This window comes from Triturus cristatus, chromosome 1_2 (genome assembly GCF_964204655.1).
Source record: "Triturus cristatus chromosome 1_2, aTriCri1.1, whole genome shotgun sequence".
Classification (NCBI taxonomy): domain Eukaryota; kingdom Metazoa; phylum Chordata; class Amphibia; order Caudata; family Salamandridae; genus Triturus; species Triturus cristatus.
In genome coordinates, this window is record NC_140580.1 from 544,281,626 (window position 1) to 544,300,365 (window position 18,740).

Below are 18,740 nucleotides of genomic sequence, written 5' to 3' on the forward strand. Positions count from 1 at the left end.
ACCAACCATCACAGCAATCCCACCCGTCCGAACCCAAACAGGAATACCTTAGAACAATGACCCCCCACTCGCTCTTCTATGCCACCTATAACTGTGACCTTCATATTTGCAATAGCCAATCCATGCGCAGCCCACGACTCCGGACCCGAAGCGAGGAGACCCACAGCGCTGCACCCACCCCATGGCCTCCCCGAATGCGCAACTCCGCTGTGTATAACCTATCCAACCCCTGAGGGCACTATCCCCGAGCTGGAGTGTGATTGAGAGGGGCTCGGCAGATTCGCGATATATGTTTTATATGGCCCCAGATGTCTTTGGGACGGGCCACGGTGGGGAGGAGACTGGAGTAAATCTCGCTGTTCGTGTTGCAGAAAGCTATGGCCGTAAGCCATGCCTTAGCCGTGGGAGCTGTTTTATCACCCCAACGCCTAGCAATTATCCGCTTGGCTAACAGAAAGCCCAGAGACGCAAGCCTCCGAACTGTCTTGGGGAAATTTAGCGTATAGCCCAGCAACGCAACCTCAGGAGTGGGAACCAACGCAAGCCCCAACATCTCCTCTAGGATTTTGTGCACCTGCGTCCAGTATGATTGCAATCTCGGACATGTCCAGGTCATGTGTGCAAAGTCAGCATGAGGTGCAGCGCATTTCCAGCATGTGTGAGGCCGCGTGGGATCAATGGAATGGAGTCTATCCGGGGTCATATAGCTGCGGCGGAGAAACTTATAGTGCAGAAGTTTATGACGACTATTGAGCGATATCATGTTAGTGACCTTGCAGCAAGCGGACCACTGTTCGTCCGTAATAGGCCTATCCAAGTCCACCTCCCAAGCCGCCCGCAACTGGTCATCCGCACAAGGAACCAGTGCAGCACATGTCCTGTACAGTTTAGAAATAATGTGTGCCCCTGTATCCTTGACAATGAGGAGAGTGAGGGGTTCAAAGGAAGTCGGCTCGAGGGGGAATCCCTTAATTTCCGACCTAACCGTAAAGTAAAGCCGGTTGAGGATGAATTTGTCCATGAAAGTGGCCTCGCTGAATCGTGCCTCTTCCGATACCGAGAATATGTGCCCCCCCGGGTATAAATCCCCAATCTTGGTTAGGTTAAACTTCGTTAAAGTGCGTTGCACAAGTTTCTCGCCAGTGCCCGGCAACCAACCTGCATTGGGAAGCGGGAGAGAAGAGGAATATAGAAAGGGCTGGTCCAAGTAGCGCGAAAGTCTATTCCAGGCCCAGCTGGTGGTGGACACCGTTTGAATATCCACTGGACTCCTAGGGACACCCTTGGGCAATACAGCCGACAAGCGACTCGGGAGAACAAAATCCGCCTCCGGACGAAGAAATGGGATCCGTGCGTCAGGGTGGTACCAGGTATAGGCGTGTGCACACTGAGCGACCAGATAGTATAAATACAAATCCGGTACTCCAAAGCGGCCCCTGTCATGAGGGAGCGTGAGAATCTTCCAACGGATCCGGGGGTGTTTTCCGCCCCAGACCAGTCTAATCAAATGGGACCGTAGGGTGGCGAAAAAGTTTTGGGTGAGGGGAATGGGGATATTATTAAAAAGATACAAACATTTAGGAAGCACTATCATTTTTATAATGGCGATTCTGGCCGCCATGGTGAGCGGAAGCCGCAGCCACCCGTCCACCTGCGCCTCAAGCTTCGCAACCGCGCAGCCATAGTTGAGGCGGATAATTTCGTCCGTGCTCAGGTGTATATGTATGCCCAAATATCGTACCGAGTCGGAGCACCACTCCAGCGGAAACTCACACTGCCACGGGGAGGTGCCGCTAGTCAGCGGGAAAATTATAGACTTATGCCAGTTGATGCCCAACCCCGAATGGCGACCAAAGCGAAGAATTTCCTGTATCAGGGGGGCAAAGTTTACCTGTGGCTCCCTGACATACAGTATGGTGTCGTCCGCATAGAGGGAGACCAGCAAGGGACCCGTCCGAAACTGGAGACCCCTGTGGAGATGTCGCTCCTAAAAGTGCCTGATTAGAGGGTCCATGGCAAGTATGAACAACAGTGGCGATAGCGGACAGCCCTGGCGCGTGCCGCGGGTAAGAGCGAATGGGCGGGACAGGGTGCCGTTAATACGCAGGCGTGCCGTGGGACGGCTATAGAGGAGCCGCGTGGTGGCGATGAAGCCAGCTGGCATGCCCATTCGATGCATTACGGAAAGAAAAAAAGGCCATTCTAAGGAGTCGAAGGCTTTTTCGTTGTCGAGGAGAATAGCCGCCGCGGGTGTGTCAGGATTTATTCTGTGTAATACTGTGAATAGCGTCCGCAAATTTAATGATGTCGAACGATGGGGTATGAAGCCAGATTGGGCGGGCGCTATGATAAATTCCATCAATTGTGAAAGTCTGTTGGCCACTATTTTGGCAAGAATCTTATAATCGATGTTTAATAGGGAGAGGGGCCTATATGACCCACACAACGCAGGGTCCTTGTTGGGCTTCGGGAGCAGAACTATGACCGCCTCACTAAGGGTAGGCGGGAGGGTCTCCAGCTGCAAGGCCTCCGCATACACCTCAATGAGCTTGGGCACCAGGAGATCGGAAAAGGCCTTGTAAAAATCCCCGGATAAACCATCGAGGCCCGGGGCCGAGGAGCTCCGAAGTGCCTTAATCGCCCCTCGAACCTCAGTCACCGTTCTGGGTTCCGCCATGAATTCCTGCATTCCCTTGTCAAGGAATACTAGCGCGATTCCGATAAGTAGGCCTCCCGAGAAGCCGAGGCACCGCTCTGCTTGGTCGTGTATAATGCCGAGAAGTAGGCCAGGAACTCGTCCCGAATCTAGGCGGGCGTCGTGCGGAGTGTGCCGTCCTCGCCCCTAACCTCAGCTATAAAGGACTTATTATACGGCGGTCGCAGAGCCTGCGCCAGCGTGCGCCCCGGTCTGTCCCCCTCACCGTATCTGCGTGCGGTGTGGTATTTTCCTAGATACAGGATCTCCCTGTCTGCGGCCTCCCGGTAGTCTGACAGGAGGCGCAGACGCCTAGTAAACACGTCGCCAGATGGAGCCCGCCTCGCCTCAGCGTCCACCGAGTCTAGCTGGACCTCCAGCTGAGTGATTGTCGTGCGCAACGCCTTTAGGACCCCAGCATGTTTAGCTATGCAAATCCCCCTAATGTATGCCTTAAACCCCTCCCAAAGCACGGCCCAAGAGTCTACCGAGCCGGTGTTAATCGTAAAATAGTCCTAAATCGCTTCAGAAACCTCGTGGACGAAGAGATCGTCTAGAAGCGCTCTCCCGGGGAATCGCCATTGTCGCTCAAAACCTTCGGGCCGTGGAACGTCCAAACACAGTAAGACTGGAGAATGATCTGAGTATGTTCTAGGGAAAGTCTTCAGCGTGCGAAACCAGGGGGATAGGCCCGGGGAAAGGAGCCAGTAGTCAATCCTGGTCCAAGTGTTGTGTTGACCCGAGAAGTGAGTGTAATCAGTGGTGCCTGGGTTGCGCCTGCGCCATATGTCCGTCAGGGAAAATTGGTGGCAGAGGTCTAAGAGAGCGCGCCGCGCCCTAGGCTTAGAGTCGGTGGCCTCCGAGGTACTGTCCAACCCCACATCGAGCAATAGGTTGAAATCGCCGCCAATTAGGAGCCTGGCCGGTTCAAGGGTTGCGAGCTGGGCGGCAAACGCGTGGAAAAACTCTGGGGAATCAGTGTTAGGAGCATACACACACACAAGAATAATCCCGTGGCCCATCAACACCCCTCTCACTATGCAGTATCGCCCCTCTCTGTCCCCTAGAAACTGCTGGCAATGAAACGGGACTCTCTTATGAATCAACACTGCAGCACCTCTAGAATAATTACTGAAATTGGAAAAGTACCTGTGTGTGCCCCAGGATGCCGCAAAGCGGGCGTTGGTTGAGGAGTGCAAGTGTGTCTCTTGAATAAAGGCAATGACCACTCGGTGCCGATTTAAATAATGTATCACCTGTTTGCATTTACGCTGGTTATTCAGGCCCCTAACGTTCCAAGACATTAACGATAGGTTGATGGGGTTTTCATTCAAGCCTATTTGAGCCATCGAAACCGCAGAGCAAGCAGTAGGAGACAGAAATCAGTCGTATCATCATATATCAGCAAGTTCAACACACACCAATCAATGTTAATGAGATCAAAACAACCTACCCCTCCCCCCCTCCCCCCACCCAGCCAGATCACGAAAACGTGAGGCGAACCCAAACCTGCAAACAAAAAGAAAAGCTCCAAACAGGATCGCCAGTTGCAATCAAACAGTAACAAGCGGAGCATCATAACCAAAAGTAGTCCCAGCGGTTTCCACCAAAGGGGGGTGACAACGACCCGACATCAACCCAGCACTACATAACAGTTGTACAAAAAGTGTTCCATAGTCCCCATGTAGCAAGAGTTTAGGAGGAACGAAGCCTGGACGTAGGCGCCATCTCACCCAACCCCAGAGCCCGCAAACAGGTCCTGGCTGGCCGCTGATCCACTGCGTGGGGGAGACTGCCCACCCCCATCCCCCCCGGGAGGGCTTTTATGTGGCTTGTACATGCGGCAGAATTCCTGCACCTCAGTAGGATTGTCAAAGAGCCTAACCCGGCCGTCAATCTCAACCCGCAGCCGGGCCGGGTAGAGTATGCCATACTTAAGGACGAGATTGCGGAGCGCAGCCTTCGCCCCCACGTACTTCCGTCGGGCCTCCTGGACCACAGCAGTGAAATCAGGGTAGAACGAGAGTCTTGAGCCTTGCCAGGTTATATCACCTTTCTCCCTAGCCAGACGCAGGGCCGTGTCACGGTCCCGGAAGTTCATGATACGGGCTATTAGCGGGCGAGGCGGGAGCCCCGGATTAGGCCTCGGTCCCAGGGAGCGGTGCGCCCTCTCAACCACAAAGCCCGGTGTGAAGGAGTCTCTCCCAAAAATGTCTGACAACAGTTTTTCCACGAATACGTCCAGGCGGCCCGTAGCCGTGGACTCCGGGACCCCAGCAATTCGCACGTTATTGCGCCGACTGCGCGATTCCAAGTCCTCGTTCTTGATGGCCACCTCTTTCAAGATGCGTTCCATTCTATCTATGCGCTTGGTTTCTTGCACAGCGCCATCCTCTATGGCTGAGATCCTGGCCTCTGCCTCAACCAAACGCTTGTCATGGGCCTGGATCTTAGCCCCTATTGTCTCCAGCGTTTTATCTAGAGCATCGAAGCGACCATCAATGGACCTGAACCCAGCTCTCATCTCCTGCAACCAGTCTGGGGATGGGGCACGAGCCTCCGGCCCGCCGGACGCGCCATCATCATGAGCCGCCATGTCGGGGCGCCTCTCAGCCGGTTGCTCAGCAACCTTTCCAAATGGCAGCGTTTTCTGCTTCGGGTCCTTGCGACCCATGCCCCCAAACGACCGACTGGACACCAGCCAGCTCCCCTCAGATCAACGGTGGCCCCAAGTCGGTGCAGCGTCAGTTCAACAAGGCAGCCCAAACCACAATCGCTCGGAACAGCTCTTCGAACGGCTCAGCCCCTTCAGTGGCGCCAATCCTGCCCCGACTCCGCAGTATTCCAGGCAAGAGCCGTAGTCGTGTCCAGGCCAAGCCGCACGGCGACACCCCCAAGAACTGGACCAGGGAGCACCTGCACGGTGCCTCAGGACCCCGGCAGGGCAGGGGAGCAATCCACAATGTCGCCTCCAGCCGCTGTGGCGCAGCGGCCTCCGCCTGGTGTTGGAGGGTAGGGTAGAGGAGGGCAGCCAGCACAGCCCGCAGAGCACAGGACCCCCTCAGAGAAGGCCTGAAAGCAGGGGCAGAAGCAGCCCGGGCGCTCGGCCCAGACCGGAGGCCCCCCTGTCCCCACCCCACCGCCAACAGGCCGTCCCGCTTCCCCCCCAGCCCCCCCGCCCGAGTTAGCAAGGGGTCCGAGGGAGGAAGACGAGCGAGGCCGTACCCGCAGCGCCGGACCAACGCCGAGCACCCGGCCGGCCCCAAGCCAGCAGCAGCGCGGGGAGCAAGGCAGACCCCCGCCCGACCGCACCCAGGAGCTCAAAACCCCCTCGCAGCCCCCCCAAGGTACCTGTCTCCGCACCGGCCGCCGCCGCTCCTAACGCCGCTCCCCATTGCCGATCCAGGCCGCCATCTTGGAGCCTCAGGCCGCCGGGTCCAATCCCTCCGCTGGCTGCAGTCGAGACACACGTGGCCCCATCGTCTTCGCGTCGTGCTCCGGGGGGTCAGGGGGAGTAATAGCAGTGCTCTTCGTCCAGCGCCCGAGTCAGCAGGCTGGGGACATCCGTGAATGTGCTGGGCCGACGGCGGAGCTTCAACGCCGCGCGGCCATCTCAGCCCGCGGCTTGGCCACGCCCCCATGCGATGTGTAATCTCACTGAAGAGTAGAGTATTTATGACATTTGTAATTGCATCTGTCACATCAAGGGTGAAATCAGGAGCATTGAATGTGGGGTGCAAGTTATGGTTTGCATGGAATTTACTGACTGCAGAGATTATGAGAGCTGTCTTATGCACAGGTAACTCTTAGATATGTCTGTGGAGAAGAGTGATAGCTCTTTTCCTCAGACTGATTGCAAAATGTCATTCTCGCTATTGTTCAATCCATTTTAAATTAGGTCCCTCTAGACCCAACCCCTAGTGGAAGGTATAGTTGTTCTTACTCCCTCCCAAACAGTGCAACTGACCAAGAACATCTGGTGGATGAGAGGAGTGTGCTCCAGTAGCCTCATAAGAATCGACAGGGACCATTTGGTAGCAGAATTTCCGTTCCTGGTTTATTTTTAGCACTTTGTTTACATTAATTAAAAGTGCCCCACCTTACCAACTTCCACCTTTAGGGTAGATTCCGCCAGTCATGCCACAAAAGGCAAAAGCCTTGCACAACAGTATGGTCATTCCATCCAGAACTGACTGAGCCAATGCTTGCTCTTTAGGTTTTCCCTCCAAAACCTAGTCCAGGTTACAACCTATTCTAAGCATGGCGCTATATAGGTTGCTCTCCCACGCAGATTTAATCATGTTAAACAGCCCATCGTCACCTGAACTGGTTACCTGTGGCACAGAGAACCGAGTTTCAAACTTTGTGCCTACTCCACTGGGCATTAAAACTTTGTGCATAGTCCCCGGAGCTTTAAGTCTTTCAGACGTCCCTGCCATCGGACTCAAATCATGCGGTATTTGCCTTTCCGCACTCTTTGCTGTGAATCTCATCTTAGAGCAATGCTTCCTTGGTTTAGTTGTGCCCTCTCTGGGCCAGATCTTTTTCGGTGTTGGCATCTATCTTATAGGGTCAACCAGTGCTTAATTTGTAAAGTTCCCTCGTCAGGAGGCTACTTCAGCTCGCATCACCCATTGCTCCTGTCAGCAGTGTCAATGACAATATAAACACAACTAACTATCACACTCCCACAATTGTGACAATTCAGACTATTCCAGTCCCCCAAAGGGATAAGAATTGCTTGGGCCACAGGTATTTCTCATTTTTAGTGTATATTGAATTAATAAACAACTGCTGTTGTGTTCATCTCCAAATAAGACAAACAGCGCCATCATGTGGCTGACTGTCATAAGTGCTGGTGTTGATAATCTAGGGGCCCATTAGGATGGCAGGCGGATCGCCCCTCTGGGCCGGCGGTAGCCACCGCTGGCCCAGCGGGGGCGATACGCCCGCCATCCATGCCTGAATGACCCCCTGCCATATTAGTATGGCTGGGGGGTCCGCGGCGGATGGAAAGACCGTCCGCCGCTTTTCCGCCGGTCGACTCGTCGACCTGGCGGAAAAGGGGCATAACATTGTGGTGGTGTCTGCAAGACACTGCCATCCATATTATGATGCAGACGGAGATTCCCCTTTCCATGGCGGCATTGCCGTCATGGAAAGGCATGCGGTCCTTGTTGTTGGGGGCCCGTTGTGGGCCCCCAGGGTGTCAGGGGGTGGGGGGTGCACATGGGGGGTACCTATGGTACCCCACCCTCATTGCAATGCACTACATGGCAGGCACCATGTGGTGCCTGCCATGTAGTGCATGGCAATGCTGTGCACAGTCCTTTTACATTGCGAGCGGGTCTGTAGCCAGCAGATCCACCCGCAATATAAAAGGACCAGGATGCGCACGCCAGTGTTGCGGGCGCATCCTAATACACATGGCGGGACCGCCGCAACTTCGGTGGTCGGTCCCTGGCTCCGTTGCGATGGCATTTCCTACAGCTAGCATGGGACCATTATACGTTTGTAACACCACTGATACTGAAGGCATGGCAAAAGTTTTTTCCACAGGCCCATGGCTCGTATAACTGATTTCACCCCCTTGGAAGACACAGCCTCCCCTTGGGGATATTGTCAGCATTCATCTCCGGAACCAGGAGACGGGGACCATGCAGCAGGGTGAAAAGATCCAGCATATGCTATGTATAATTGTGTAAAACCGAGTGCTGCGCAGGGATTAGAAAAGGCATGAAGTGAGTACATATCTCTCTTCAGCTGCTCCCAAGCCCCACACTTCTCTGTCCAAGACCAGCTAATTTCACAGGCATTTGGAACAGAAGGTAAGGGCTGGCGTGCTGGGTGGTGGTGGGGGGATCTCTTCAGCTAAAAATGCTTTGAGAAATAAATACAAATGTTACACCAGCAAGTGAATGTTGGCGTTATACTTATTCATTCAAATTGTTCACCTCATTGACAATTCACTTGAATGACTGCAAGAGTATGCTTGGAAATATATGACCTTCGTATGTTTCGAAGAGAATTCCACTGGATTTTGTGACATAAGGAGACGTTTTCAACTTTGTACAAAAAAGTGTGACACTCGACTGCTCTGAGTGCTCCAATTCTATGTGAGTTTTCCAGTGCTTAATTTGAGCCGGTGGTTTCCGGTGCTTGGCACTTAATTGTCAATCCCGGGGATTGTGACAGTCTGCCACAAGGTGGTGCTGTCTGGTTAATTTAGAGATGACCACAAAACAGTGAATTATTAATTCAATATACATTAAAAATGACTATTACATACCCCCAAGCCATTCTTATAGCTTTGGAGGGCCTGAAATAGTCCAAAATGTCACACTAGTAGGAGTGTGAAGGTTAGTCGTCGTGTTGTTATTATCATTGGCAGCATGGCAAGGGCAATGGGGGGTGCAAGCTGAAGTGGCATCCTGACGTGAGCCCTGACACTTATTTATTTGACAAATTAGCACTGGTTTACTCTCTGGCGCTGTTTTGTGACTAGCTGAGCCGAGAATCTCCGAATTCACCCATTCCAGATATTTGGTAAGTATCCGGCTTACATAGGGTCTTTGGCTCTATCAGTTGAACATGGAGCAAAACCAGAACCCTTTACACAATCACTTTCTCATATAGCTGTTCTCATTTACAATCAATCAGACAACTGTTAACTCTAGTAGAGGAGTGGAAAATAAATATGCATGACATGACCATAGCAAAGTCTATGTTATGGAAGTGCCTTTGGAACTTACTTCCATATTACAGTTGGGGCTGCAAATGCTTGTATGGCCCCTCCTGTAACATCCCTCTTGTTGCACATCATGGGGTCATCACAGTATTCATATGTGAAAATGCCTTTGTGCATGCGTCTGCATGATACTTCCTTTCCACCCTTGAGTGATGCACTAATGTACTAACTGCATCACAGGGAGGGTCCACCATCGTAAGAGACCGCAAAGGCCCTCGAGAGGGTTGCTACTATCTTTAAGTTCACCCACCCTACTGGACATTTTAAGCCCCTGCACTTCATAGACTGGGGCCTCCTGCAGAAAGACAGGGAGCAGTGGTGTGAACCACAGATCTGGCAACACTGCGGTTTTTTTCTTATCTGTTTAAGTCAAGGTTGTCTGCAAACTATGGCTTAGCAGTGCTTAATTTGTAAAAAACAGAAGTGACGTGGCTTTACTTTTTCTAAAAAGCCGACGGTGCCACTGCTGATTGTAGGAACCACCGGATCCCTAGGGGTGTAGCTTAGTCAATCATGTTAGGGGTTTTGATATTCCAACAAGCAAAGGAATAGGGCAGGCTGGTGCCCCTGCATAGTGATAATGGACAGGGTTAGAGGCATTAGTTTTCAGTTCCTCTGTGGGATAGCCTGGGTTATCTTGTTGATTCTAGTACACTTCCTTCTCAAAACAATGTAGGGCAGAGAGGCCCAAGAGTGCAGGCTAGCATTAGCCCATACCGAACATCAGCAGACCATGCTTAAGATAGGCAGCAAGAGCAGGACTTTTAGTAGCCCTGATTAAATGGGCATGAAGTCTGTACGCCCTTATGACCCACTGACAGGCACTGTGAGGAATTCACACTCCCTTCAGACCTATCTCCAGAGCTCTCACTCGTGTCCCGTCGTGAACACTCACCCACAACCAGAACTCATCCTGATGCCCAGAAGGGACTCAGTTAACATAAACGTGTCAAAAGTTGCATGAGCAAACTACAAAAAGACGGCATGACTTGATCTTGGTTAAGGTGATGGACTGATGGTGAGAAAGTCTGCTGTTGTGGGGGACAAAGTGAAGAACAGGACATCAGTGGCAGAAGCAGTGTGAGTCTCAGCTCGTTCTGCGTTGTGCTACTGGTGTCACCCGGGCAAAGAGCATGTGAGTGACAGGCAGGGGCCGGGGGGTGACAGAGTGCAGATTTACATCATACCTGCACTCAGAAGCCAAGCCTTGGACCCTGCCTGCACGTCATGCCCTGGGGGTAGACATCAGCTCTCCCATTGCACCCCTGAGTGAATTAACAATAAGCAACCGACCTGATCATCACCAGGTGGCGGGGGCCACAAAGACTTGCATGTGAGAAATTATTAGGGGGTGTTCCACCCCATGCATCTCCTGAAGATACGCCCCTGCAAATACCAAGGCCATCTTGTCTTTATTTTACCTCATGCCTCTTTTATCCACCAATGCATTCTCCCAGTCCCTAAATCGCACTCTCGTAGGTTTCTTTTTATCCCTGCTTTTTAGGTCTCGTCTGACCCCGCACATGCGCTGGTCTGGCGAGACATTTTGTGAGGGCTCCAAAAAGTGCTACCAGGCCTAGACCTACAGTGCAGGTGCGCGGGCGCGCACGCCGCGCTTTACCGCGATTACTTTCACTTTCGCGGCCGCTTTGATGTTTGATCGCGATCACTTTCGCGGCCGCACAGCCGCTTTGATGCTCTCCGTGAGGCTTTAATAGATTGCAGCAGTTAAAACAAGCATTGGCATAGCCAATGGGTCTCGCTGTTGGGACCTTATAAGTGTTTAGTTATGCAACTGTTGCATGGTTAAACACTTATAAGGTCCCAAAGGCGAGACCTATTGGCTATGCCAATGCTTGTTCTGTTTGCTACTATTTTACCATCTCTCTCCTCCCCTTCTTTCTTTTTTTGCTGCTTTTCTTTCTCTTTTTCCGGGCTAAAGTCTGATGATTAAAATGAGCCTGAAAAATGTCAGTGGGCCCCACCTGCAACCACAAACTCATATTAAGCACGAGGGCTTTGTGTCTATTCCATAATCCAGATCCACGCTTTGAACCACATGAATGGACTTTCTCGGTTTGGACATTAAAGTTTGATAATCGGGAGAGCATGAAGAACACGATGCAAGTATATTTTTTACTAATTTATATTTAAAATTATATCTTGCTCATCGTGCCTCCCCAGTTGGTAAATGATGATTAAGTAAAGATTGCAGTGGTGTCCTGCCCAATTGCGAACTCTTTTCTCTTTAAGCATATTTTATGTTTAAGGGTCCAAGGAGGGTTTTCTGACTATCCAAATTGGTTAAAAGATTTATTAGAGTGCAAGTATTATTTGCGAGGTGATTGTCTGTGAAAGTTCATTTGCAATTGTCAAAAAGATGTATTTTTGCATCATAGACTGAATTGCTTCTGATACTCTTGGTATCTACAATCAAGGCATCAAAGGACGTGCTAAACCCTCAAACGTATGTATGGATCTGGCTTCATGTGTACCCAACACGGAAGACCCCAGCTGTAGACTATAATACCTTATTGGTATCCTAACCCTCACAAACCGTAGGAAGCACCATGATACACAGGCCACAGATGCTAGTCCTTTTTAGGGACCACACTCAGCAGTCATGTTCCATGGCAGTCAGCTTGGGGAGTGCTCCCATGGAGCGTCCTTGCCAGAGAGGGACTCCATCATGGGCATCAACCACAATTCCCATTCTCACATTTCTTTGTCTCAGGTGTTGCTCTTCTGACATCCACTTTTCACACAGTGACGGTGCACGGATAGGTAGTGCAGCTCCAAATTATCACTTTCAGCCCACCCTCATTCAAAAGTCTTATATGACTCTCTGTCACTCTTGTATATATGCACTGGACCACCAGCACTGGGCACCCATTGTCACTTTACAATTGTGCCTCACCTTGACAGCCCTTGAAAAATGTATTTTCAATATGTTTTGTGAAAAACTCAAAAATATCAAATAATCATTTTTGCAAGCAATTTGGAATTTCTTGTTGTACTGTTGTGTTCCAGTATTCACTTTGTTGTGCGCGGTGATTTAGCCCACTTTTACTCTCCGACATATTGGTTACAGAGAGAGTCATATAAAATAATGGTAACAATATTCGTCTTCGTTTGCAATGTACTTGTTTTCTCCCCGACAGAACCACTGAAGCTTTACTTATACTTACCCAGGTTCTGAGGGACACAGGTTTCCCCATTGTATCTATACACCCCCATTCAAAGGCAGCAAAAATTTGTTGAGGGCAGTTCCCCTACAATCATTCCAGAAAACACCAGACACCACATAAGAATCATCAACACATTTAAAAAGGGTGCTACAGCGTCACCATTTTGATCAGGGCAACCTGAACAGCTACTAAGAGCAGGGGCTCCTTCCAAAAGACTCTGGCATGATGCAGGACACTCAAAGATCTATGTACATTCCCAGAAAGACGGTTTTCATCAGCATGATACACCCAACGACCTAGAACCTTGACTGTGGATGTGGGCAATGGAGCACGTGATATTTTGTCAGTGTCACCAGCCACAATTTCTCCGAGAGGAAACAAGCATGGGTCGCTTCAGTTGAGACAAAGCCCAGAAAGTAGACCAAATGCATTGACCATCACCAAGACTAGGGACAGGTCTGTCATGGGATGCCTAATATAAGGTCGAGCATCATCTACATATAATTAGGCAACATGTTGCATTCATACACCTTAAGTTGTTGCCTTTTCCATGACTACTTCCGGGCCTTGACAGGGGCATAAAACTGGATTTAGTGCAACAAGGCAATATTTGATTTTGAGACACTTATTCCTAAGATCTGCCAGAGATTCAAAATGCACCTCATTGTTTGACTTGAACTACGTTTTACTTGTTCTTGCCCTATCTCTGGTGTGTGGACTCAACATGAGCTCACTGAATCTCACTAATTAGAGGTCCTTCAAATTCGAGGCTACATCATGTCTTATTTAAGATACTAACGAAAGCATGCCCCTACGAGAAATATTTCTGAATTGGACAGCAGCTTATATATTTTTTAAGTATTTTGAAAGACAGATGCTGATAATTTTTAAGCAATTTATGTGCCTTTGATGTTTCTCCCACTTTGACATATTTTGGAAAAGGGAATTTTGATTGGCAGAACTGCCAATTAAACTAGCTAGAGAAAACTGCAATAATTATATAAAATATAAGGATATGTTCTTCTATAATTTTTTGTCAACACGCTCTTGTAAAGATTACATGTTAAACGAATATCACCTTGTAGAAATGTGATAATATAATCAAAGATCCCTGCACAAGATGCAAATTTAATCGTCATTTTACTAATTACTATATTGAGTTAGGTATAAAAGTATAGAAGGTATATATAAAATTATTTCATAAGCAGCAAAAATTACTAGAAGCCAGTATTGGGTCTTCTTGTGATTGCAGCTGGGTGGTGTCAGCAGTGTTACCTCAAAAAAATACAACGCTGCGAGGAACCAACTTTTTTTGTTTAGGATTTCAAGCGGGTAAATATATTGAGGTGATTCTCACTTGGAGGTGAAATTAGGAAAGTCTACAAAATGATATCATATATTGACAACCATGTCCAAGAAGGGGCATAGTTGTGAAAAAAGTTACCAAACCACCACCCTTTCTCGCAATGAGCTTACCGGCTTTGTAATGCTGGTCTCTGAAGGTCTTTGGTTGCATCAAAGAAAGAAAAAAAAGAAAGGTGTGTTTTTATTAAAAAACAAACTTTATTATGTTAAACAAAATAGATATCAAATTATACTAGAAAGAGTTTAACAGTTAATTATTCTTATCTCTACATTATACATCCATGTACCTCTTTTGTAAGTCCACGGGAAGCATATCAATGGACTACCCGTAACCTTATCTAAACCGTTATTCCATGGCAAATAAGTGTCATGTGTTTGAAGCCCCTTTCCTTGGATTAAATGTAAACCTTCAGAACATCAGTCAAAGAGATCCACAATCATCCATCAGGTCTCCATGTGGTGTGATATTCTATCTATCAATTCAGCAGATGTTGAACATACATTGTAAAGAAATAAAGATTAATGACAAGCTCCAAAGACTAAGGGCCTCAAAAGGTGAATGATCAATGCAGAGAAAAAACAAGACCAGCACTCATATTTATGATTGCTAGAACGTCATAAACAGCTGTACCATATGGGGTGCTTGATTCTGTCTCTCGCTTCAGGGCCATTGTTTGTTGTCCCTGTCTGGGAACACAATGTCTCCCAAGGTCGACTAAGATAGGGAAAATCAGTGACAATCACCCGACCTAAATAGAATAAGACAACCACCACTGTGACCCAACGACCTTTTGGTGGATGGACAAGTTGATGGATACGGCTGAGGCTCCACTGAGGGAATCATGGCACATACCCTGACTAAGTTAGGCAAGTGAACTCTGGGCTTGGTTGGACAGGCAACCACCAATTTCTGGTGGTTCTCCCATTTCACCAAACCTAAATGAGCCATTGTACTTTTCTTCTAACACTATCCACTTTATATTCTATTTATTTATATACTGAGTTTTATATAGCGCGAACATGACCCAAGGGTATCAGAGCGCTTCACATAGTTTGCATGGCGGACTTTATATGAGACACATTTGGAGTAGATAGAAAAACAAGGTGACAGTGTGTAATAGAAGCATACGAAAGACATTTGATTATAGTTGCAGATGCAGTTGTTGAGGTACGACGCACAAGTAACTCTGATATCAGGTGCTTTCTTCACTCTCTATAGGGCATCACGCTTCTTTACTTTCTTATTTACCAGAAAAAAATTGGCAGATTAGAAAAATATTTCACACCTAAGCAGTCAAGCAGCACCTTCATTGTGAAAGCTAGGTCTGGCACACAAGGAGCATACAATCATTAGATTTATACTGGTGCTGTCTCAAAAAGTACCTTTATTGCAAAATATTTAGCTCCAGCTGCAGGTACTAGTGGGCCATGGGATGGAGACAATAATCTCAGACAGTCTGTCTGACATCCGTGGATAGATGAGATAGAGGATGTTGGCCATGAATGGTAGAAGACTGGATCATGATGGTAGGCATAGCAACCCTGGGCTACTACCTTTTACATGGCCTGATTCAGTTCACTGGTTGCCTGTCACAAGAGTTTAGTTCAAGGTGCTGGCCGCGGCTCGTGAAGTTATGAAGTCCTCAGGGCCCAGGTACATTATGGAAATCCCACTGATTCAGAGGGACACACAGTGCTTGACTTCTAATACTGCCCCCTACCATGGATGTTCTGAGGTTCAAAAGTTCTTGCAAAGTTGGTAGCGTCTTGACCGTCTGCAAAGCAAGTCTTTGCAGTGTCGTCCTCTCCTCTTGAGCATGCTAGCTACAGATAGACTCTAAAAATTCAATAGTTTTAGGCTATCACATAGAGACTGTTTTTGGTTAAAGTTTTCTGTTGATTTTGATATAGCTGGTGACAGCTACCAGGTCGACAACCCAAGTGCTCTAATCCAGTAAGTACAGAGCCTAGAGAAAATAATAACATAACACTATATCAAGATCTTTAGTGGGAAAGTTTGTAGTGCACTTAAAAAATGAATTTATTTTACAAGTAGGTGGACTGATTTTAGTGCTGGAATTGTCCCTGCGTTTTCTAAATGCAAATGATTTAATTGGTGATGCTGTAATCATGGTTCATTCAAGCATTGTTTTCATGTGTGATTAGAGAACGGATTTTATTTACAGACTCCTTTCCTAAAGTGCTCTGCCTTGATGAAAATATTATTTCCCATAAGGCCTCCTTGACTTATCAAACTCCCTCGCTGTAGTTACTGGTTGCTCCAGGAAAAGATCCGGCCTAGTGGTTAGAGCTGCTGGTGTTATTGTTTGGGGAACCATGTTCGAACAACAGCCTCACCTCAGCACCTTGTTATTGTGTGCAAATTCTGTAACCTCTCTGCTCCTTAAAAATGTATAATATTGCCTGGTTCTGTTGCAAAACGTTCATTACCCTCAGCTCCAGTTCCAAGTTCCAGTTCAAACAATTTAGGGTTACGTATCCCGAGGACATGATCTTTCACAGCTGAAAACTAAAGCTTCACGAGCATTAGTTGATATTAACCATAATGCTACTGGAATTCATCCTGTTTGTGCAGGGGCAGTGAATTATGGTCAAGGCCACTGGAATTATGTGTCAGGGGAGGATCAAATTATGCGCTAGGCTGAATAAATTATGCGGCAAGAAAATGCAAATTATGCAGCATTATGCGGCGCATTTTGGAACAGTATTACTTCATTATTTTGCAATTTTTAACTTGTTAACACTGTCTGGGCATTAGTTGCACCTTTTTAGTACCAGTTTAATACCCAAATATAGCAATAACCTACAGAAAGGTGACCAGTCAACGTTTGCAAAGGACCTTGCACTGCGCGGCAAAACGTGTCGCTGCGTTTTAATTAACTTTTAGTTTGAGCTAGAAACACGTTTTTTTAAATTCTCAAATCTGCGATTATGCGGCAGATGATGGATTATGTGGCAAATCTACAATTATCAGGGCCGGACTGGCTACCGGGCGTTTTGGCATGCTGCCGAGCTGAGGGCTGATTTCGTTGATGGGGACCTGCGTGTGCTGAACAATATTCGTTTTGCTTTGTTTTTTTCGACGCACACGCAGGTCTCCATCAACGAACTTAGCCTCCACCGCAGTGACATCTGCCCCCAGCTCGGCAGCATGCCAAAACGCCCGGTAGCCAGTCCGGTCCTGACAATTATGCAAAAATCGACACACAATCGCATAATACCAGCGGCCCTGATTATGGTACATGGCTGTGACACTCCTGTGGCAGCTGAGCTGCAACTTAGCTTCCCTTGGAGTTGCTACTGACATGGAAGGTGAGCAGGATCAATAAAGAAACAGATACCAGAGGTAAATACCTGGGCCCTCTGTGCAAGGGGCCTGGTTGAGCAGAACAGTGGTTCTGGGAACACAACATCACATAGTGTATCAGGCAAGAGATGCTAATGCAAAAAGATAGGAGGTAAGGCTAAAAGGGCCAAGGTCACAAAACAAGCAGGGTGCTCGCAGATAGGGGTGAAACCACAATGTGTTGCCAAGAGGAACATTTAGGTCATAGGGGTGTCTGTGTATAGATATGCATTCTTTTGGGCAGGGGAAGTGCAGAGTGGAAGACAATGCAGACCACTCAGGAGTTGGCATTATTTTGCCTCCATCACCCTACCTGAGGTGGTGCTTTCTAATCAATCAAATAGGGTCCCCAGGTGTCAGGGTTGCAAGGAGGTCTCAGTGTTTTCATGGACATTTCAGACTCTACAGGCAGAAACAAGGACAGGGAGACTGTGGAAACCCATAACGCAACTTTAGAAGTGTGTAACAATGTTAGCATCCTTTCCATTCCATCCAGTACTTAATTTGTAAATTTAAATAAAAGTGCCAGGGTCCTTGGCAGGAGACCACTGCAGCTTGCACTACATATTGCCCCATGGCAGCGCTGTCATTGATAGTATTAACGCAACTACTAACCACCACACCCCTACAAGTGTGACAATTTCGACTATTCCATGCCCCAAGCTATAAGAATGGCTTGGGCTGCACGTAATAGTCATTTTTAGTGTTTATTGAATTAATAAACAACAGAAGTTGTGCTCACAAGCACAAGGGTTGACAATTAATGCCGGTGCGAGCACGGGAAACCACCGACTCAAATTAAGCACTGATTCCATCAGGGTACCTGTTTTCATAGGAGAGTACTAAAACTTCCCAATCTAGGATGGCTGCGGAGTAGTTCCAGGTCAAGGGGGCAAGAGACTGTCTAATCCAGCACAACTAAGACCTTGCTTGGCAGCTGGGTGTTTGTTTAGGTTTCTGCACTCTTGCAGCAGTTCACACCTGGCTTTTTCTTCTAATGCACTTTATTGTTTTGGTTGCTCCCTCTGGTCTCCCTATGATGATATTCTGCTTCACGTCTGCACGTCATTGTGTCAGTTCTCTACGGCAATGAACCAGCTCCTGGAATCCTTACACTTCCCTCTCCTTAGAGTCCGACGCTAAAGTGTTTACTCACAGCGTGGGTGACTCCTTACCCTTAGCCTACTGCGGTGAGTTCGACCACCTAATTTGGCAGGCATCAGTAATATTGTATTTCTTATTGATTACCACACATAATAATATACTTTGTCTCAGCATAGGTGATAGATCGCTACAGAGCGAGGGTGGAGGTCCTAAAAAGTCTGTGGGGTCTTCTACGGTTTCCCCCTTCCCTTATCTTTCTTCCCTATTTCCCTC

The 18,740-nt window shown here is 48.3% G+C and overlaps 1 protein-coding gene across 3 annotated transcripts in view; it reads right to left on the bottom strand.

Annotated features, from left to right (window-relative positions):
- The window catches only part of LOC146867599 (M-phase inducer phosphatase 1-B-like), a 198,081-nt gene that overhangs the window by 88,026 nt on the left and 91,315 nt on the right, over window positions 1–18,740 (bottom strand). For 2 of the 3 annotated variants that reach the window (XM_085606393.1, XM_085606390.1), the window contains exon 5: window positions 14,108–14,135. The exons of the other annotated variant lie outside the window; for it this stretch is intronic. In XM_085606393.1, coding sequence (XP_085462519.1) covers window positions 14,108–14,135 — 28 coding nt within the window. The remainder of the gene's footprint in view (window positions 1–14,107; window positions 14,136–18,740) is intronic. 3 annotated transcript variants of the gene reach the window in all.